The sequence below is a fragment of the Coregonus clupeaformis genome, chromosome 3, assembly GCF_020615455.1.
Source record: "Coregonus clupeaformis isolate EN_2021a chromosome 3, ASM2061545v1, whole genome shotgun sequence".
Taxonomy (NCBI): domain Eukaryota; kingdom Metazoa; phylum Chordata; class Actinopteri; order Salmoniformes; family Salmonidae; genus Coregonus; species Coregonus clupeaformis.
The window spans coordinates 19,605,335-19,628,014 of NC_059194.1; the positions used below are offsets into that span (position 1 = coordinate 19,605,335).

The 22,680-nt window shown below is 43.6% G+C and overlaps 1 protein-coding gene across 1 annotated transcript in view; it reads right to left on the reverse strand.

The window, feature by feature from the left end:
• LOC121546234 (platelet-derived growth factor C-like) overlaps positions 1 to 22,680 on the reverse strand; it is a 79,858-nt gene that overhangs the window by 18,837 nt on the left and 38,341 nt on the right. Inside the window, exon 3 of the mRNA XM_041857336.2 lies at positions 1,641 to 1,818. Within this exon, the coding sequence (XP_041713270.1) occupies positions 1,641 to 1,818 (178 nt within the window). The remainder of the gene's footprint in view (positions 1 to 1,640; positions 1,819 to 22,680) is intronic.

The window sequence follows — 22,680 nt, forward strand, 5'->3', positions numbered from 1 at the left end:
TCTGTAGCGCCTTGCGGTCGGATGCCAAGCAGTTTCTATACCAAGCGGTGATGCAGCCAGTCAAGATGCTCTCAATGGTGCAGCTGTATAACTTTTTGAGGATCTGAGGCCCATGCCAAATCTGTTGTCGTGCCCTCTTCATACTGTGTTGGTGTGTTTGGACCATGATAGATCCTTAGTGATGTGGACACAGAGGAACTTGAAGCTCTCGACCCGGTCCACTAAAGCCCTGTCGATGTGAATAGGGGCTTGTTCTGCCCTCCGTTTCCTGTAGTCAACGATCAGCTCCTTTGTCTTGCTGACGCTGAGGGAGAGGTTTGTTTTTCCTAGCACCACACTGCCATGTCTCTGTCCTCCTCCCTATAGGCCGTCTCATCATCGTACTGTCGTCACCAAACTTAATTATGGAGTTGGAGTTGTGCGTGGCCACGCAGTTGTGGGTGAATAGGGAGTACAGGAGGGACCTAAGCACACACCCCTGAGGGACCCCCATGTTGAGGGTCAGCGTGGCGGATGTGATGTTGCCTACCCTCACCACCTGGGGGCGGCCCGTCAGGAAGTCCAGGATCCAGTTGCAGAGGGAGGTGTTTTATCCCAGGGTCCTTAGCTTAGTGATGAGCTTGGAGGGCACTATGGTGTTGAACGCTGAGCTGTAGTCAATGAACAGCAGTGTGGAGTGCAATAGAGATTGTGTCATCTGTGGATCTGTTGGGGCGGTATGCAAATTGGAGTGGGTCCAGGGTGTCTGGGATGATGGTGTTGATGTGAGCCATGACCAGCCTTTCAAAGCATTTCATGGCTATAGAGGTGAGTGCTATTTAGTGATAGTAATTTAGACAGGCTACCTTGGCCTCCTTGGGCACAGTAACTACGGTAGTATTACAGACTGGGTCAGGGAGAGGTTGAAAATATCAGTGAAGACAATTTGCCAGCTGGTCAGCTCCTGCTCGGAGTACGCATCCTGGTAATCTGTCTTGTGAATGTTAACCTGTTTAAAGGTCTTGCTCACATTGTCTACGGAGAGCGTGATCACATAGTTGTCCTGAACAGTTGGTGCTCTCATGCATGGTTCAGTGTTGTTTTTCCTCGAAGCGAGCATAGAAGGTACTTAGCTCGTCTGGTAGGCTCGCGTCACTGGGCAGCTCGAGGCTGGGTTTTCCTTTGTAATCCGTGTTAGTTTGCAAGACTCGCCACATCCGACAAGCATCAGAGCTGGTGTAGTAGGATTCGATTTGGGTCCTGTATTGACGCTTTGCCTGTTTGATGGTTAAATCGGAGGGCGTAGCGCCATTCTTCATCAGTCGAAGGAGAATAATTAGACGTGGAATGAATCCAACCAGAGTCAGCAGGCTATGCTGTGCCTGAGAGCCTAGACACCGTCTGGGCTGAGCGCAATCTCAAGCTCACCCAACTCTATTAACACTCCAGCACATTGCCTCTTATCAAAACCTTGTCTGATTGGATCACAGGTGCATCAAATGTCCAAACAGTCACGACTTCTATTACAACAGCACTTAGCTATAAACACTGGTCAAAACAAATACGTCGAGAGAGGTTTGCACATACAGAACAACATAATAGGTAATTACGTAAGGGAGTGTTTTTGTGTTGTTTGTGTGCTCAGAGGAAAGGTGGCTTACCATGGGGAGCAGGGAGTAGTGAATGCTGAAGCCGGGCTCGGAGGGGAAGTACTCATCTGAGATAAATCTCACCCGGATCTGACCGCCTTTGGATGTGTGGCTGGCGGGTACCTGGGACCCGCACCAGCGGCCCAGGATGGTGTTCTCAGATGGCTCCTCGATCTCCACAAAATCATACCTGGAAAAAGGCCACAGAGAGAGAGAGGGGGGGATAGAGAGAGGGGGATAGAGAGAGAGCGAGAGGGGAGATAGAGGGGGGGAGGGAGTGAGAAAGAGAGCTTTGGCTCAATGTGTGTGGCCCCTGAATTCACATTGCCATTGGAGACAGGACATAAAGTTGGCGTGCATTGAAAGCGAGCACTTAATGCATATACTGTACATTACACACCAAACTGGGTGCTGGCACATTTATATATCCTCTGAGACACTGAATTGGTGTGGAAATCTAGATGGTTCCTTCTCTCAATCTGGGTCTTTACCTATGTAGCACGATGCTATTTCATAAATTGCCTGTGATTGCTTATTGTGAGGTCTGCTTTGTCCCTCTGGAGCCCTAATACACCCCCACTGAGCTGTAGCTGCCCTACACAGCCCCCTCCTGTCTTCCATTTCCCTTCCCCTCTCTGAGGAGAAAGGGCTATGCTATCACTAAATGTTTTCTAACGGTGGGGCCTAATGCTCTAAGTGTCTCCGCCGGGAGCGATGGGCAGCTTCATAATTTAGAGTCGATATTAAATGAAGACAACATAAGCTGAGCATTGCTTGTGCAATCGTTCAGCGAGCAACCTCAAGTGGGTTAGGAGGGAGAGTATTAGCAGTCCTCGCCTCTGGTTAGCGATAATGGGTCAGACGCAAACCCTGGGACAAGTCTATTGGGCTAACGCTAAACGCTGTAAGCAAATACATATTTTGTTGAGCTTTGTATTTACTTTTTAATTAAACCTGTGCTCATTAGCGATTGCATAGCGCTCCAATCACAACGATGCCTCTTGGCTCCTCAAATAAGAGTTACTTTGCCCGTGCCCCATAAACAAAATCTGATAGATGTTTACAAAGTCGTATTACAGACGATTAAAATAAAATCATCTGTACTTTATTTATATTATTATTATATTTGGGATTACATGATCACTTTGAGGAATTGAGTAGAAGGAAAACAATCAGGAGAAATGTGCATCTGTGATTGTGTTTTGTAATAATGTAATAATATAATAATGTATTCCGGCCTAATAGGTTTTGTTGCTCGATTTTGTTTACCGTGGGTATTCAGAATTCTATTTCTGCTTTGGACGTCGTTGACTCGTCACTGGTATTAATGGAAATTACTTGAGTAACTAATTCACATCGTAACTCTATTGATTAATTTGTTTCAGAAATGTGGTCAATTAGCATTCTAGAGTGGAGAGAGGGGACAGACAACCTTGTTTTAACACTCTCTGAATACGGCAGAGTTCCAGAAAACCTTTAATCCAAATTTGAAAGAGTCGTTCCAGGGTAGTGGGTCTTGTTATTTAGTGGAACCAATGATCCACATTCAATAAACCCTTGTTTCACAGTCCACAGTCAAGTCTGGTACTAATAACTCAAGCGTTGTTGACAGGCACACTTACCTTTCATTCAGCACTGCCAATAGAGATATTTGGTTACCGAGGACATTGTCTACATTTTCCGGGTCCCTGACAGTTTCAGTTTGAGCTGGTTTCTATAAAAACATAGGAGACACGCATACAACTAAAAAGGGATTTGCTCTGATGTTAAATAAACCTTGACGGTCAAATTTCCTGACATGGTTGCCTTTGATTTGGGAAAGGTCACGCAGGAGGAAGGCAGGGGGCTCAATGGAGTTCAGAGGGAGAGGTAAGGTGGAAACGTTTTCTTTATACACATGCAATAGTTAACGTGCAGAATGTTATCAATATACTGTAAGACCCCATTCAAATATTCATTTTATTCGGTGCCTACAGTGCCATCAGTATTCATACCCCTTGACTTATTCCACATTATGTTGTGTTACAGCCTGAATTCATACAGAAATATCTAATTTACATAAGTATTCACACCCCTGAGTCAATACTTTGTGTAAAAGCATCTTTGGCGGCGATTACAACATTGAGTCGTCTTGGGTATGTCTGTATCAGCTTTGCACATCTGGATTTGGGGATTTTCTCACATTCTTCCTTGCAGATTTTCTGTTCCTTGTAGATCTCTGTTAAGTTAGTTTCATTGGGATTCAAGTCTGGGCTTTGGCTGGGCCACTCAAGGACTTTCACATTCTTGTTCTGAAGCTATTCCAGTATTGCTTTGGCTGTATGCTTGGGGTCATTGTCCTGTTGGAACGTAAATCCTCGCCCTAGTCTAAGGTCATTTGCACTCTGAAGCAGGTTCTCATCAATGATTTGCCTGTATTTGGTTCCATTCATTGCTCCCTCTATCCTTACCAGTCTCCCAGTCCCTGCAGCTGAAAAGCATCGCTATAGCAGTATGCTGCCACCATCATGCTTCACGGTAGGGATCGTGTTAGACGGGTGATGAGCTGTGCCTGGTTTTCTCCAAACATAGCTTTTTGCATTCAGGCCTAAGAGTTACAGTTTTGTCTCATCAGATCACAGAATATTTTGTCTTATGATCTCAGGTCTTTCATGTGCCTTTTTGCAAACTCCAGGCATGCTGTCATGGGCCTTTTTCTCAGGAATGGCTTCTATCTGGCCACCCTCCCATAAAGCCCAGATTGGTGAAGCGCTGTAGAGACTGTTGTCCTACTGGCAGGTTCTCCCATCTCAGCCAAGGAACCCTGTAGTTCTGTTAGAGTGGTCATTGGGTTCTTGGTCACCTCGCTGACCTGTCCTTCTTGCCCGGTTGCTCAGTTTGGTCAGATGGCCAGCTCTAGGCAGAGTTGTAGTGTCAAGTTGTAGTGACATCCCAAGGATGATCAAATGAAATTGGATGCACCTGAGCTCAAATTGGAGTGTCATAGCAAAGGGGTGTGAATACTTACGGAAAATAGATATATTTCCGTATTTTATTTTCAATAAATGTGCAAACATTTCTATAAACATGTTTTCACTTTGTCATTATGGGTTTTGAGTTTAGATGGGTGAAGAAAAAAAAAAATACTTAATCAATTTTGAATTCAGGCTGTAACAACAAAATGTGGAACAAGTCAAGGGATATGAATACTTTCTGAATGCACTGTATCTTTTCCATTCATTTGTGTTTGAGACATACAGTGGGGAAAAAAGTATTTAGTCAGCCACCAATTGTGCGAGTTCTCCCACTTAAAAAGATGAGAGGCCTGTAATTTTCATCATAGGTACACGTCAACTATGACAGACAAATTGAGAGAAAAAAAATCCAGAAAATCACATTGTAGGATTTTTTATGAATTTATTAGCAAATTATGGTGGAAAATAAGTATTTGGTCACCTACAAACAAGCAAGATTTCTGGCTCTCACAGACCTGTAACTTCTTCTTTAAGAGGCTCCTCTGTCCTCCACTCGTTACCTGTATTAATGGCACCTGTTTGAACTTGTTATCAGTATAAAAGACACCTGTCCACAACCTCAAACAGTCACACTCCAAACTCCACTATGGCCAAGACCAAAGAGCTGTCAAAGGACACCAGAAACATGGGTGGTCCTCTGTAGCTCAGCTGGTAGAGCACGGCGCTTATAACGCCAAGGTAGTGGGTTCGATCCCCGGGACCACCCATACACAAAAAAATGTATGCACGCATGACTGTAAGTCGCTTTGGATAAAAGCGTCTGCTAAATGGCATATTATTATTATTATTATAAACAAAATTGTAGACCTGCACCAGGCTGGGAAGACTGAATCTGCAATAGGTAAGCAGCTTGGTTTGAAGAAATCAACTGTGGGAGCAATTATTAGGAAATGGAAGACATACAAGATCACTGATAATCTCCCTCGATCTGGGGCTCCACGCAAGATCTCACCCCGTGGGGTCAAAATGATCACAAGAATGGTGAGCAAAAATCCCAGAACCACACGGGGGGACCTAGGGAATGACCTGCAGAGAGCTGGGACCAAAGTAACAAAGCCTGCCATCAGTAAAACACTACGCCGCCAGGGACTCAAATCCTGCAGTGCCAGACGTGTCCCCCTGCTTAAGCCAGTACATGTCCAGGCCCGTCTGAAGTTTGCTAGAGTGCATTTGGATGATCCAGAAGAGGATTGGGAGAATGTCATACGGTCAGATGAAACCAAAATAGAACTTTTTGGTAAAAACTCAACTCGTCGTGTTTGGAGGACAAAGAATGCTGAGTTGCATCCAAAGAACACCATACCTACTGTGAAGCATGGGGGTGGAAACATCATGCTTTGGGGCTGTTTTTCTGCAAAGGGACCAGGAAGACTGATCCGTGTAAAGGAAATAATGAATGGGGCCATGTATCGTGAGATTTTGAGTGAAAACCTCCTTCCATCAGCAAGGGCATTGAAGATGAAACGTGGCTGGGTCTTTCAGTATGACAATGATCCCAAACACACCGCCCGGGCAACGAAGGAGTGGCTTCGTAAGAAGCATTTCAAGGTCCTGGAGTGGCCTAGCCAGTCTCCAGATCTCAACCCCATAGAAAATCTTTGGAGGGAGTTGAAAGTCTGTGTTGCCCAGCGACAGCCCCAAAACATCACTGCTCTAGAGGAGATCTGCATGGAGGAATGGGCCAAAATACCAGCAACAGTGTGTGAAAACCTTGTGAAGACTTACAGAAAACAGTTGACCTGTGTCATTGCCAACAAAGGGTATATAACAAAGTATTGAGAAACTTTTGTTATTGACCAAATACTTATTTTCCACCATAATTTGCAAATAAATTCATTAAAAATCCTACAATGTGATTTTCTGGATTTCTTTTTCTCAATTTGTCTGTCATAGTTGACGTGTACCTATGATGAAAATTACAGGCCTCTCTCATCGTTTTAAGTGGGAGAACTTGCACAATTGATGGCTGACTAAATACTTTTTTCCCCCACTGTATATAACTATTATTATTATTATCTTATTTTTTTCTCAATGTACTTTACTCAAACCAGTGAATATCACTTATTATAAATGAGATCATTAACTATCAGCTCTTGGAATATCCAGGGCCTGTACTCTATTTTGGTTATAAAACAACAAATCCAGAATTGATTAAAAACATCAAGGGACAGGACATCATAATCCTACTGGAAACATGGTGTCGTCCTTTTTTCCCCCACTGTACAGTATAGCTGGATCTACACAACCAATGGTGTGGGTTTTTGACTACATGTTGTAACAGTACACACAGTGCAATAAGCATCATTAGCTGTCAATATTCAGCCCTTCTTTCCTGATACGGTTTGGAGGACTGTGAAGCAGGAGAGTGCATTCTAGGATCAAACTGCTGAAAGCCCCACGTGGCAGGTGGCTCATTTTTAATGCAGTGCAACCTGCTTATTACATAGTTTCATGTGTGATGCCACACGCCAACACATTGTTTATAGAAATATAGTAACAGTTCTGGAGAATGATTAAAGTCACTGTAGCCATTTGTCTCAAGTGTCTCTGTGCTGCTATGACTTTTGTCCGCTGGATTTGGGCAGATTGTTTTTCATCCCCCCTCAGACAAGCAGAATAGTAGATGAGCATCTGAACTACTGAAGATTCTACTCCTCTTGAGGATGATTGTTCGCTGCAGGGGCTCTCTCTCTTTCTGTCTCTCTAGCGCTTTTTCCCCCACCCTTTTAATTGTTTTATCCCCGGCTACTGCTGCTAATTAGAGAACCGAGGATTTGAGGATTTGTATTCTCTTATTTATTTACTGGTTATTGTGCTGTGAGGCATAATGGGAGAGCACCATTAACAAGATAATGCTGTGTTTTCCCTTTACATATTTCAGCTTGGATTGGATTCCTATGGGGGTGCACTGACTAAAAGATAGACAGGGGATGTACACGATGTGGTGGAAGGGGGTGGAGCTGACAAGAGGGTGTGTGTGTGTGTGGGGGAGGGGTTCGTTAGGAAAATTTGCCGGCGGACAACGTGACCGGGAAGATTTCACTTTACCGGCCATTTGAGAAAATTTACCAGACACATATGTATTGGGTGCATAACCCATTAGGGCATCCACCCACGGTGCTCAGAATGACAGAAATCACATTTAGATTATGGTAATTCATCTTAACAGAACTCCTGTAATGAAGTAGTCAATAAAACATCATTTTCAATAATTTGCCAAAATGCAATTCGCAGGAAAACACCTTTCTAAACAGCGCACCTGATGAGAGCGGTGAATGATGGGCGTTTTTTCAGGCCGAGTTATAATGCTCTTTCATGCATGCACACTTTTATGACAAATGCATACAGCATCCAGTTTACATTGTAAAATGGTGGGTGACACGCTGATAGCATGTTGCCTGCACTTGAATGGTGAATGGGAGGTGCGATTCAATTACCAGTTGAGAAAAAGAGAGCGAGAGATGGGGAGAGAGAGATAGGGAGAGAGAGAGAGAGTGTGTGTAAGAGCGAGAGAGAGAGATGGGGAGAGAGAGTGTGTAAAATAGAGAGAGTGAGTGTGTAAAAGAGAGTGTGTGTAAAACAGAGAGAGAGAGATGGAGAGAGTGTGTGTAAAAGAGAGAGAGTGAGAGAGATGGGGAGAGAGAGTGTGTAAAAGAGAGAGAGTTAGTGTGTAAGTGTGTGTAAAACAGAGAGAGAGATGAGAGAGAGAGAGTGTAAAAGAGAGAGAGAGAGAGTGTGAGAGAGTGAGAGAGAGCAAGAGAGATGGGAGAGAGAGAGATGGGGAGAGAGAGAGAGATACTGTTTGTAAAAGAGAGAGAGAGTGTGTAAAAGAGTGAGTGTGTAAGAGAGAGTGTGTGTGTAAAAGAGAGAGAGATGGGGAGAGAGAGAGAGAGAGAGTGAGTGTGTAAAATAGAGAGTGTGTGTGAAAGATACCCACAACTGCAATCCTTATTGATTCAAATTGGAAGTTCTTAGTCCAGGAAAGATTATTCCCTAGACACCAGGTGTATATGTTCTGGTGTTCTACAACTGACAGTGCAATGCAGCTACTCAGTCAGACCAGGATTGACACCCCCGACAACATCATCATCCACACTGGCACAAACAACCTTCATGCCAAAGGTGAAAATGTATCTGGGGCAGTGAGAAGAGTGGAAGAACGGGCACAGGCTATGTTCCCAACAACCAATATACACTGCTCAAAAAAATAAAGGGAACACTAAAATAACACATCCTAGATCTGAATGAATGAAATAATGTTATTAAATACTTTTTTCTTTACATAGTTGAATGTGCTGACAACAAAATCACACAAAAACTATCAATGGAAATCAAATTTATCAACCCATGGAGGTCTGTATTTGGAGTCACCCTTAAAATTAAAGTGGAAAACCACACTACAGGCTGATCCAACTTTGATGTAATGTCCTTAAAACAAGTCAAAATGAGGCTCAGTAGTGTGTGTGGCCTCCACGTGCCTGTATGACCTCCCTACAACGCCTGGGCATGCTCCTGATGAGGTGGCAGATGGTCTCCTGAGGGATCTCCTCCCAGACCTGGACTAAAGCATCCGCCAACTCCTGGACAGTCTGTGGTGCAACGTGGCATTGGTGGATGGAGCGAGACATGATGTCCCAGATGTGCTCAATTGGATTCAGGTCTGGGGAACGGGCGGGCCAGTCCATAGCATCAATGCCTTCCTCTTGCAGGAACTGCTGACACACTCCAGCCACATGAGGTCTAGCATTGTCTTGCATTAGGAGGAACCCAGGGCCAACCGCACCAGCATATGGTCTCACAAGGGGTCTGAGGATCTCATCTCGGTACCTAATGGCAGTCAGGCTACCTCTGGCGAGCACATGGAGGGCTGTGCGGCCCCCCAAAGAAATGCCACCACACACTATGACTGACCCACCGCCAAACCGGTCATGCTGGAGGATGTTGCAGGCAGCAGAATGTTCTCCACGGCGTCTCCAGACTCTGTCACATCTGTCACATGTGCTCAGTGTGAACCTGCTTTCATCTGTGAAGAGCACAGGGCACCAGTGGCGAATTTGCCAATCTTGGTGTTCTCTGGCAAATGCCAAACGTCCTGCACAGTGTTGGGCTGTAAGCACAACCCCCACCTGTGGACGTCGGTCCCTCATACCACCCTCATGGAGTCTGTTTCTGACCGTTTGAGCAAACACATGCACATTTGTGGCCTGCTGGAGGTCATTTTGCAGGGCTCTGGCAGTGCTCCTCCTGCTCCTCCTTGCACAAAGGCGGAGGTAGCAGTCCTGCTGCTGGGTTGTTGCCCGCCTACGGCCTCCTCCACGTCTCCTGATGTACTGGCCTGTCTCCTGGTAGCGCCTCCATGCTCTAGACACTACGCTGACAGACACAGCAAACCTTCTTGCCACAGCTCGCATTGATGTGCCATCCTGGATGAGAGCACTACCTGAGCCACTTGTGTGGGTTGTAGACTCTGTCTCATGCTACCACTAGAGTGAAAGCACCGCCAGCATTCAAAAGTGACCAAAACATCAGCCAGGAGCATAGGAACTGAGAAGTGGTCACCACCTGCAAAACCAGTCCTTTATTGGGGGTGTCTTGCTAATTGCCTATAATTTCCACCTGTTGTCTATTCCATTTGCACAACAGCATGTGAAATGTATTGTCAATCAGTGTTGCTTCCTAAGTGGACAGTTTGATTTCACAGAAGTGTGATTGACTTGGAGTTACATTGTGTTGTTTAAGTGGTCCTCTGTAGCTCAACTGCTGGAGCACGGCGCTTCTAACGCCAAGGTAGTGGGTTCGATCCCCGGGACCACCCATACACAAAAAAAAAAATTATGCACGCATGACTGTAAGTCGCTTTGGATAAAAGCGTCTGCTAAATGGCATATTATTATAAGTGTTCCCTTTATTTTTTTGAGCAGTGTAGTTGTGTCCACCCTCCTACCAAGAAAAGACTTCCAGGGAAGTTGATCGAAAAAATAAATCAACAGATCACTGTGCCTCACTGCTCAACGTCAGAACGGCTCACCACCCCACTCTGACATGTGAACATTTATACGATAATGTACATCTTGATCAGGACAGTATCAGAACCTTTGCCAAGGACCTAAAGGATGCAACACTTGGCAGGGACCCACACACCCATCACCCCAGCAACAGAGCCCCCCTGCCCCACCTTCTGAAACAACAGTACCCCCACCATCCCCAGGAGAGAAGAGCCAGACACGGCTTATTACAGCACAGATTTACCAGACCAGGCCCATCACAACACAGCTCTACCAGACCAGGCCCATCACAACACAGCTCTACCAGACCAGGCCCATCACAACACAGCTCTACCAGACCAGGCCCATCACAACACAGCTTTACCAGACCAGGCCCATCACAACACAGCTCTACTAGACCCGGCCCATCACAACACAGTTCTACTGGACCTGACCCATCACAACACAGCACTGACCACTACTCCAGGGTCGGGCAGAACACTGTCTTTCAGAGAAGTACACCACATGATTCACATGATGCAGTCCACACCATGTATCATTCAGATCATCAGCCTACATATGCTGAGGTAACCTCTGGCAAAAGACACCTAGAACAATCAGAGATAGGAGAGGTGCACCAACTACTGCATCTAATATGCAGACTACTGGGCTAGACAGACCCTTTAATTCGCACGCACACACACACAGGGTTACAGATTGCATTGCACTTATTTTTTGGGCCATTCTTATTCATTTGTTTACAACTATCCTTTATTTTATTGGCACTGGTATTATAATGATGTGTAAGTGTGTGTGTGTGTATATATATATATATATATATTACACAATGGGGAAAAAAAGTATTTAGTCAGCCACCAATTGTGCATGTTCTCCCACTTAAAAAGATGAGAGAGGCCTGTAATTTTCATCATAGGTACACGTCAACTATGACAGACAAAATTAGAAAATCCAGAAAATCACATTGTAGGATTTTTTATGAATTTATTTGCAAATTATGGTGGAAAATAAGTATTTGGTCTATAACAAAAAAGTTTCTCAATAATTTGTTATATACCCTTTGTTGGCAATGAGACAGGTCAAACGTTTTCTGTAAGTCTTCACAAGGTTTTCACACACTGTTGCTGGTATTTTGGCCCATTCCTCCATGCAGATCTCCTCTAGAGCAGTGATGTTTTGGGGCTGTCGCTGGGCAACACAGACTTTCAACTCCCTCCAAAGATTTTCTATGGGGTTGAGATCTGGATACTGGCTAGGCCACTCCAGGACCTTGAAATGCTTCTTACGAAGCCACTCATTCGTTGCCCGGGCGGTGTGTTTGGGATCATTGTCGTGCTGAAAGACCCAGCCACGTTTCATCTTCAATGCCCTTGCTGATAGAAGGAGGTTTTCACTCAAAATCTCATGATACATGGCCCCATTCATTCTTTCCTTTACACGGATCAGTCGTCCTGGTCCCTTTGCAGAAAAACAGCCCCAAAGCATGATGTTTCCACCCCCATGCTTCACAGTAGGTATGGTGTTCTTCGGATGCAACTCAGCATTCTTTGTCCTCCAAACACGACGAGTTGAGTTTTTACCAAAAAGTTCTATTTTGGTTTCATCTGACCATATGACATTCTCCCAATCCTCTTCTGGATCATCCAAATGCACTCTAGCAAACTTCAGACGGGCCTGGACATGTACTGGCTTAAGCAGGGGGACACGTCTGGCACTGCAGGATTTGAGTCCCTGGCGGCGTAGTGTGTTACTGATGGTAGGCTTTGTTACTTTGGTCCCAGCTCTCTGCAGGTAATTCACTAGGTCCCCCCGTGTGGTTCTGGGATTTTTGCTCACCGTTCTTGTGATCATTTTGACCCCACGGGGTGAGATCTTGCGTGGAGCCCCAGATCGAGGGAGATTATCAGTGGTCTTGTATGTCTTCCATTTCCTAATAATTGCTCCCACAGTTGATTTCTTCAAACCAAGCTGCTTACCTATTGCAGATTCAGTCTTCCCAGCCTGGTGCAGGTCTACACTTTTGTTTCTGGTGTCCTTTGACAGCTCTTTGGTCTTGGCCATAGTGGAGTTTGGAGTGTGACTGTTTGAGGTTGTGGACAGGTGTCTTTTATACTGATAACAAGTTCAAACAGGTGCCATTAATACAGGTAAGGAGTGGAGGACAGAGGAGCCTCTTAAAGAAGAAGTTACAGGGCTGTGAGAGCCAGAAATCTTGCTTGTTTGTAGGTGACCAAATACTTATTTTCCACCATAATTTGCAAATAAATTCATTAAAAATCCAACAATGTGATTTTCTGGATTTCTTTTTCTCAATATGTCTGTCATAGTTGACGTGTACCTATGATTAAAATTACAGGCCTCTCTCATCTTTTTAAGTGGGAGAACTTGCACAATTGATGGCTGACTAAATACTTTTCCCCCCACTGTATATAACTATTATTATTATCTTTTTTTTTTCTCAATGTACTTTACTCAAACCAGTGAATATCACTTATTATAAATGAGATCATTAACTATCAGCTCTTGGAATATCCAGGGCCTGTACTCTTCACATTTTGGTCATAAAACAACAAATCCAGAATGGATTAAAAACATCAAGGGACAGGACATCATAATCCTACTGGAAACATGGTGTCGTGGAGACATAGATACTCAGTGTCCCTCAGGCTATAGAGAAAGTTTACTACCATCAATCAAACATAAAAATGTTAAACGGGGCTGACTCAGGAGGAATCATCATTTGGCATAATCAGGACTTAGCACTGAATGAAATGAAAAATGGTACTAATCACATTTGGTTAAAACTTAACAAAGGTACAATCTATTGTGACAATGATGTATACATATGTGCAGCTTATGCTCCTCCCTCAGATTCATCATATTATGATGATCAGTTTTTTGACAATCTCCATACAGAAATCATTCAATTTCAGGCAGAGGGTTAAGTGCTTCTTTGTGGAGATTTCAATGCAAGAACAGGTTCTGAGCCTGACTACACTGATGCGGGAGGTAACCACCACATATTTGGACACCCCTCCTTGTACAGTAGCCCAATTATAAATAATAGAAACAGTCCTGACCAAATACTGAACAAAAATGGGAAGGAGTAGTGCATCTCTGTCGAGCCTTAGGCCTGTACATGCTTAATGGTAGAATCAGAGGGGACTCTTTAGGTCAGTTTACTTACTGCTCAGCTCTTGGGACAAGTGTAGTCGATTATGCCATCACTGACATTGACCCCTCCTCCATTAGTGCATTCACTGTCAGACCACAGACACCATTGTCAGATCACAGTCAGATCAACGTGTTTCTGAAGAAATTAACCGGCAATATTCATTCAAAAAAACAGCCCAATAAACTCTACAACATTAACCAATCGTACAGATGGGCTCAAAACAGTGCAGAGAGATTCATTGAAACATTGAACTCAAATGAAATGATGAACTCTATACAGTTTTTCAATAACTCACAATACCAAAACAACAAAGAAGGTGTCAATTTGGCTACTCAAAACATCAATTGCATTTTCCAAAAAGCAGCATCGAAAGCAAATTTGAGAAAACCAAAGAAATGCAACATCAGAAACAAAAAACTAAATGTTTCTGAAAAATGGTTTGATAATGAATGTAAAACAATTAGAAAACACCTAAGACACATGTCAAATGAAAAACATAAGCAGCAAAACAACCCAGATCTACGCTATGAATACTTTGAAACTCTGAAACAGTATAAACATACACTGAAACGCAAGAAATTTAATTATACGACAAGACACTTATGAAATTGAAAGTGCAATTGACCAAAATCAGTTCTGGGACATGTGGAACAATTTAAGCATGACAAAGCCACAAGAATTAGCCATACAAGATGAAGGAATTTGGAAAACTTATTTTGATAATCTATACAAAAACATCCCACAAAAAGACTTACAACAGAACCAATTAGAAATTCAAGAAAAATTGAACATCCTTGAATCGGTCATTAAAAACAACCAAAATCCATTAGATTACCCAATAACCCAACAAGAACTAAATGAAAAGCTCAAATCTATAAAATCAAAGAAGGCTTGTGGTCTAGATAACATCAGAAATGAAATGCTGAAAAACAGCACACCTGAATTGCAAAATGCTGTGCTTAAGTTGTTCAACATAGTTTTAACTTCTGGCTGCTTCCCTGATGTCTGGAACCAGGGGCTCTTCTCCCCTATCCACAAAAGTGGAGACAAATCAGACCCCAATAATTACAAGGGAATTTGCGTAAACAGCAACTTGGGAAAGGTTTTCTGTAGCATTTTTAATTCAAGAATTCAAACCTTTCTTCAAGAAAAAAATTTAATAAGTAAATGTCAAATTGGCTTTCTCCCTAACCATCGCACTACTGACCATATATACATACACCTTACACACACTAATTAATAAACACATCCACCCAAAAAAAAAGAGGGCAAAATCTTAGCTTGCTTTATTGACTTTAAAAAAGCATTTGATTATATTTGGCATGATGGGCTATTCTACAAAATTATCCAAAGTGGGCTTGTTGGTAAGGTGTATGATTTAATAAAATGTATGTACACAGAAAACAAGTGTGCAATAAAAATCAAGAACCAAAGAACATAATTATTTTCACACGTCGAGGTGTGAGACAAGGCTGCATTTTGAGTCCAAATCTTTTCAACATTTATATTAATGAATTAGCAGACATGTTGGACCATTCTCCAGCCCCAGGACTCACACTATTTGACACAGAGGTAAAATACCTGCTATATGCTGATGACTTGGTACTTCTCTCACCAACCAAAGAAGGTCTTCAACAGAACATTAACATTCTATAGCAAGATTGCCATAATTGGGCCCTGGCAGTAAATTTCAAAAAAACAAAAATTGTGATCTTCCCCCAAAAAAACAGATGTCAGAAACACAAATATAAATTCACCCTGAACAACACCATAATTGAACGCACAAAAAATTACACATACCTTGGTCTGACCATATCTGCGTCAGGAAACTTTAATATGGCAGTGAATGCACTCAAAGAAAAAGCCTGCAGAGCATTGTATGCAATAAAAATGAAATTATTCAAAATCAACATCCCAATTAGAATTTGGACCAAAATATTTGACAGTGTAATCCTACCAATAGCTCTTTATGGAAGTGAGGTTTGGGGGCCACTCAATAAACTGGACTTTAAAATGTGTGACAAACATCCAATTGAAGCCCTACATGCAGAATTCTGTTAGAAAATTCTACAAGTCCAGAGAAACACACCAACTAATGCATGTAGGGCAGAATTGGGCCGCTTTCCGGTAGTAATGAAAATACAGAAAAGATCATTAAAATTTTGGCTACATCTAAATTCAAGCCCAAATTCAAGTCTGCAATTTAAAGCACTTCAAACCCAAGAGCTGAGCCCAGAAACGAGCCCTCTCAGTCAGCTGGTGTTGGACCTAACCAACCAAGCTGACACCAGCACTGCTTCAAAAGAAAGAATTCCAATGAACAAAATCATGAACCAATCAAAGGACTCATATTTACAACATTGGAAAAACGAAACAAAATCCCAAAGCCGACTAAATTGCTATCTGACCCTAAACAGAGAATATGAATTGGCTGATTATCTCTACTCTGTCAGAGATACGAAGCAGAGACAGATCCTTACCAAGTACAGGCTGAGTGACCATCAATTGGCAATAGAAACCGGCAGACATAAAAAGACATGGCTACCCAAAGAGGAGCGTATATGTGGTCACTGCATGACAGGGGAGGTAGAAACAGAGATGCACTTTCTCCTTTACTGTGATAAATATTACTCACAAAGATATTCATTATTCACAGAAATGACTACATTAATTCACATTTTTACTTATTAAACCCAGAGGAAAAACTAAAAATACTCATGGGCGAAGGAGCAATGGCTCCTCTTGCAGCCAAATATGTATTTGCCTGCCATAGCCTGAGAGAAACTGAATAATAACATCTGCATAGCAAATAGTAACTTACTTATTATTATTGTTATTGCTATTATTGTTATTACCATTATTATTGTTGTTTATCATTCCAAATAGTAGTGGTATGGGTGGTAATGGTAATGATGGCAGTTTAATGATGGTGGTTGTAGTAGTGGTAGTAATGATGATGGTAGTTGTAGTACTGATATAATGGTGAAGATGACCGTTATTTAGTTATAAGTTAGTTATAGTTTCATTTTCCATATTTAGATTTGTATATTTATTATATTTCTACTATTGACTGTTACCATTTTATAGTTGTTATTTATTTATTTATTTATTATTATTTACTACCATTTTTTATTATTATTTGTTAATCTTTATTATTTTATTACAATGTATACATTGTTGCTTTGGCAATATTGACGCAATGTTTTTCATGCCAATAAAGCAGCTTGAATTGAATTGAATTGAGAGAGATGGGGCGAGAGAGAGGGGGAGAGAGAGAGAGAGATACTGTTTGTAAAAGAGAGTGTGTGTTTAAAAGAGAGAAAGAGAGAGTGTGTGTATAAGAGAGAGAGAGAGAGAGAGAGAGATACTGTTTGTAAAAGAGAGAGAATGTGTAAAAGAGAGAAAGTATGTGTGTGTGTGTAAAAGAGAGAGAGCGATAGAGAGAGAGAGAGCGATAGGGAGAGAGATGGGGAGAGAGAGTGTGTATGTGAGAGTGTGTGTGTAAGAGAGAGAGAGCGAGAGTGAGAGAGAGATGGGGAGAGAGAGAGAGTGTGTAAAAGAGTGTGTGTGAGAGAGAGCGTGTGTGTAAAAGAGAGAGAGTGAGAGAGATGGGGAGAGAGTGTAAAAGAGAGAGAGTGTGTAAAAGAGAGTGTGTGTGTAAAAGAGAGAGATCGGGAGAGAGAGTGAGTGTGTAAAAGAGAGAGAGAGCGAGAGAGCGAGAGAGAGAGAGATGGGAGAGAGAGTGTGTAAAAGAGAGAGAGAGAGTGTGTGTGTGTAAGAGAGAGAAAGTATAAAAGAGATAGTGAGTGTGTAAAACAGAGAGAGAGAGTGTAAAAGAGAGAGAGCGAGAGATGAGAGAGAGAAGGGGAGAGAGAGAAACTGTTTGTAAAAGAGAGAGTGAGTGTGTAAAAGAGAGAGAGAGCGAGTGTGTGTGTGTAAAAGAGAGAGAGTGTGTGAGAGACAGTGTGTAAAAGAGAGAGAGAGAGCGAGAGATGAGAGAGATGGGGAGAGAGAGAGACTGTAAAAGAGAGAGTGAGTGTGTAAAAGAGAGAGCGAGAGTGTGTGAGAGAGAGTGTGTGTGTGAAAGAGAGAGAGAGAGAGAGAGTGTGTAAAAGAGAGTGTGTGTGTAAAAGAGAGAGAGAGAGAGAGAGAGAGAGAGAGAGAGAGTTACTGTTTGTGAGTGAGAGAGCGCGAGAGAGATGGGAGAGAGAGAGGTAGGAAGAGAGAGATGGGGAGAGAGAGAGAGAGATGGGGAGAGAGAGATACTGTTTGTAAAAGAGAGAGTGTGTAAAAGAGAGTGTGTGTTTGTGTAAAAGAGAGAGAGAGTGTGTGAGTGAGAGAGAGAGATGGGGAGAGCGAGAGAGAGAGAGAGAGAGAGAGAGAGAGAGATGGGGAGAGAGAGTGTAAACGAGAGTGAGAGAGCGTGTGTGTGTATGTGAAAGAGTGTGAGAGAGAGAGTGTGTGGGTAAAAGAGAGAGAGAGAGATGGGAGAGAGAGTGTGTGTAAAAGAGAGAGAGAGTGAGTGTGTAAAAGAGAGAGAGCGAGAGTGAGAGATGGGGAGAGAGAGTGTGTAAGAGAGAGAGTGTGTGTAAGAGAGAGAGTGAGTGTGTAAAAGAGAGAGAGAGCGAGAGATGGAGAGAGAGTGTGTAAGAGAGAGAGTGTGTAAAAGAGAGAGCGAGAGAGAGAGTGTGTAAAAGAAAGAGAGAGAGAGAGAGTGTGTGTGTAAAAGAGAGATAGAGAGAGTGTGTGTAAAAGAGAGAGAGAGTGTGAGAGAGAGAGAGAGAGAGAGAGAGATACTGTTTGTAAAAGAGAGTGTGTAAAAGAGTGTGTGTGTGTGTGAGAGAGAGTGTGTAAAAGAGAGAGTGAGAGAGGGATGGGGAGAGAGAGAGTGTAAAAGAGAGAGAGGGTGAGAGTGTGTGTGTGAGTGAGAGAGCGAGAGAGAGATGGGGAGAGAGAGAGAGTGTGTATGTGAGAGTGTGTGTGTAAGAGAGAGAGCGAGAGAGTGTGTGTGAGAGCGTGAGAGAGATGGGAGAGAGAGAGGTAGGAAGAGAGAGAGAGATACTGTTTGTAAAAGAGAGTGGGTAAAAGAGTGTGTGTGTGTGTGTGAGAGAGAGTGTGTAAAAGAGAGAGTGAGAGAGGGATGGGGAGAGAGAGAGTGTGTAAAAGAGAGAGAGCGAGAGAGAGATAGGGAGAGCGAGAGAGAGATGGGGAGAGAGAGAGAGTGTATGTGAGAGTGTGTGTAAGAGAGAGAGCACGATGGAGAGAGAGAGTGTGTAAAAGAGAGTGTGTGTGAGAGAGAGTGTGTGTAAAAGAGAGAAAGTGAGAGAGAGAGAGAGTGTAAAAGAGAGAGTGAGAGCGTGTGTGAGAGAGATGGGGAGAGAGAGAGAGATGGGGAGATGGGGAGATGGAGAGATGGGGAGAGAGAGAGATGTGTGAGAGTGTGAGAGAGAGAGTGTGTGTGGGTAAAAGAGAGAGAGAGAGATGGGAGAGAGTGTAAGAGAGAGTGTGTGAGAGAGAGTGTGAGAGAGGTAGAGTGTAAGAGAGAGTGTGAGTGTGTGTAAAAGAGAGAGATGGGAGAGAGAGCGAGAGAGAGAGTGAGAGAATGTGTGTGAGAGAGAGTGTGAGAGACTGTGAGAGAGAGAGAGAGAGAGAGAGAGTGTGAGAGAGTGTGTGTGTAAAAGAGAGAGAGAGAGCGAGAGAGAGAGTGAGAGAATGTGTGTGAGAGAGAGTGTGAGAGAGTGTGTGTGAGAGAGAGTGTGAGAGAGTGTGTGAGAGAGAGAGTGTGTGAGAGAGAGTGTGAGAGAGAGTGTGTGAGAGAGAGAGTGAGAGAGAGAGAGAGAGTGTGAGAGAGAGTGTGTGAGAGAGAGTGTGTGAGAGAGTGAGATGGGGAGAGAGAGAGATACTGTTTGTAAAAGAGAGAGTGTGTAAAAGAGAGTGTGTGTTTGTGTAAAAAAGAGAGAGAGTGTGTAAGAGAGAGCGCGAGAGCGAGAGAGAGAGAGAGAGAGAGAGATGGGAGGAGAGAGTGTGTATGTGAGAGTATGTGTGTAAGAGAGAGCGAGTGAGAGAGAGAGTGAGTGAGAGAGAGATGGGGAGAGAGAGTGTGTGTAAAAGAGAGAGAGGGAGAGTGTGTGTAAAAGAGAGAGAGAGTGTGAGAGAGAGAGAGAGAGAGAGAGTGTGTGAGAGCGTGAGAGAGATGGGAGAGAGAGAGGTAGGAAGAGAGAGATGGGGAGAGAGAGAGAGAGAGAGAGAGAGAGAGAGAGAGAGAGAGAGAGATACTGTTTGTAAAAGAGAGTGTGTAAAAGAGTGTGTGTGTGTGAGAGAGAGTGTGTAAAAGAGAGAGTGAGAGAGGGATGGGGAGAGAGAGAGTGTAAAAGAGAGAGAGGGTGAGAGTGTGTGTGTGAGTGAGAGAGCGAGAGAGAGATGGGGAGAGAGAGAGTGTGTATGTGAGAGTGTGTGTGTAAGAGAGAGAGAGAGCGAGAGAGAGAGAGTGTGTGTGAGAGCGTGAGAGAGATGGGAGAGAGAGAGGTAGGAAGAGAGAGATGGGGAGAGAGAGAGATACTGTTTGTAAAAGAGAGTGTGTAAAAGAGTGTGTGTGTGTGTGAGAGAGAGTGTGTAAAAGAGAGAGTGAGAGAGGGATGGGGAGAGAGAGTGTGTAAAAGAGAGAGAGGGTGAGAGTGTGTGTGTGAGTGAGAGAGCGAGAGAGAGATTTTTATTTATTTATTTCACCTTTATTTAACCAGGTAAACCAGTTGAGAACAGGTTCTCATTTACAACTGCGACCTGGCCAAGATAAAGCAAAGCAGTGCAATAAAAACAACACAGAGTTACATATGGGGTAAAAAAAACATAAAGTCAAAAATACAACATAAAATATATATACAGTGTGTGCAAATGTAGCAAGTTATGGAGGTAAGGCAATAAATAGGCTATAGTGCAGAATAATTACAATAGTATTAACACTGGAATGCTAGATGTGCAAGAGATTATGTGCAAATAGAGATACTGGGGTGCAAAAGAGCAAAATAAATAACAATATAGGGATGAGGTAGTTGGGTGGGCTAATTTCAGATGGGCTGTGTACAGGTGCAGTGATCGGTAAGGTGCTCTGACAACTGATGCTTAAAGTTATTGAGGGAGATAAGAGTCTCCAGCTTCAGAGATTTTTGCAATTCGTTCCAGTCATTGGCAGCAGAGAACTGGAAGGAATGGCGGCCAAAGGAGGTGTTGGCTTTGGGAATGACCAGTGAGATATACCTGCTGGAGCGCAGACTACGGGTGGGTGCTGCTATGGTGACGAATGAGCTAAGATAAGGCGGGGATTTGCCTAGCAGTGATTTATAGATGGCCTGGAGCCAGTGGGTTTGACGACGAACATGTAGTGAGGACCAGCCAACAAGAGCGTACAGGTCACAGTGGTGGGTAGTGTATGGGGCTTTGGAGACAAAACGGATGGCACTGTGTTAGACTACATCCAGATAGGGAGAGCGAGAGAGAGATGGGGAGAGAGAGAGAGTGTGTATGTGAGAGTGTGTGTGTAAGAGAGAGAGCACAATGGAGAGAGAGAGTGTGTAAAAGAGAGAGTGTGTGTGAGAGAGAGTGTGTGTAAAAGAGAGAAAGTGAGAGAGAGAGAGAGTGTAAAAGAGAGTGAGAGCGTGTGAGAGAGAGAGAGATGGGGAGATGGAGAGATGGGGAGAGAGAGAGATGTGTGAGAGTGTGAGAGAGAGTGTGTGTGGGTAAAAGAGAGAGAGAGAGATGGGAGAGAGAGTGAGAGAGAGTGTGTGAGAGAGTGTGAGAGAGGTAGAGTGTAAGAGAGAGTGAGAGTGTGTGTAAAAGAGAGAGATGGGAGAGAGAGCGAGAGAGAGTGAGAGAATGTGTGTGAGAGAGAGTGTGAGAGACTGTGAGAGAGAGAGAGAGAGAGAGAGAGAGAGTGTGAGAGAGTGTGTGTGTGTAAAAGAGAGAGAGAGAGCGAGAGAGAGAGAGTGAGAGAATGTGTGTGAGAGAGAGAGTGTGAGAGAGAGTGTGAGAGAGAGTGTGTGTGAGAGAGAGTGTGTGAGAGAGTGTGTGAGAGAGTGTGTGAGAGAGAGTGTGAGAGAGAGAGAGTGAGAGAGAGAGAGAGTGTGTGAGAGAGAGTGTGTGAGAGAGTGAGATGGGGAGAGAGAGAGATACTGTTTGTAAAAGAGAGAGTGTGTAAAAGAGAGTGTGTGTTTGTGTAAAAAAGAGAGAGAGTGTGTAAAAGAGAGAGTGAGAGAGGGATGGGGAGAGAGAGAGTGTAAAAGAGAGAGAGGGTGAGAGTGTGTGTTTGAGTGAGAGAGCGAGAGAGAGATAGGGAGAGCGAGAGAGAGAGTGTGTATGTGAGAGTGTGTGTGTGAGTGAGAGAGCACGATGGAGAGAGAGAGTGTGTAAAAGAGAGAGTGTGTGTGAGAGAGAGTGTGTGTAAAAGAGAGAAAGTGAGAGATAGAGAGAGTGTAAAAGAGAGAGTGAGAGCGTGTGTGAGAGAGAGAGAGATGGGGAGATGGAGAGATGGGGAGAGAGAGAGATGTGTGAGAGTGTGAGAGAGAGAGCGTGTGTGGGTAAAAGAGAGAGAGAGAGATGGGAGAGAGAGTGAGAGAGAGTGTGTGAGAGAGAGTGTGAGAGAGGTAGAGTGTAAGAGAGAGTGTGAGTGTGTGTAAAAGAGAGAGATGGGAGAGAGAGCGAGAGAGAGAGTGAGAGAATGTGTGTGAGAGAGAGTGTGAGAGACTGTGAGAGAGAGAGAGAGAGAGAGAGAGAGTGTGAGAGAGTGTGTGTGTATGTAAAAGAGAGAGAGAGAGCGAGAGAGAGAGTGAGAGAATGTGTGTGAGAGAGAGTGTGAGAGACTGTGAGAG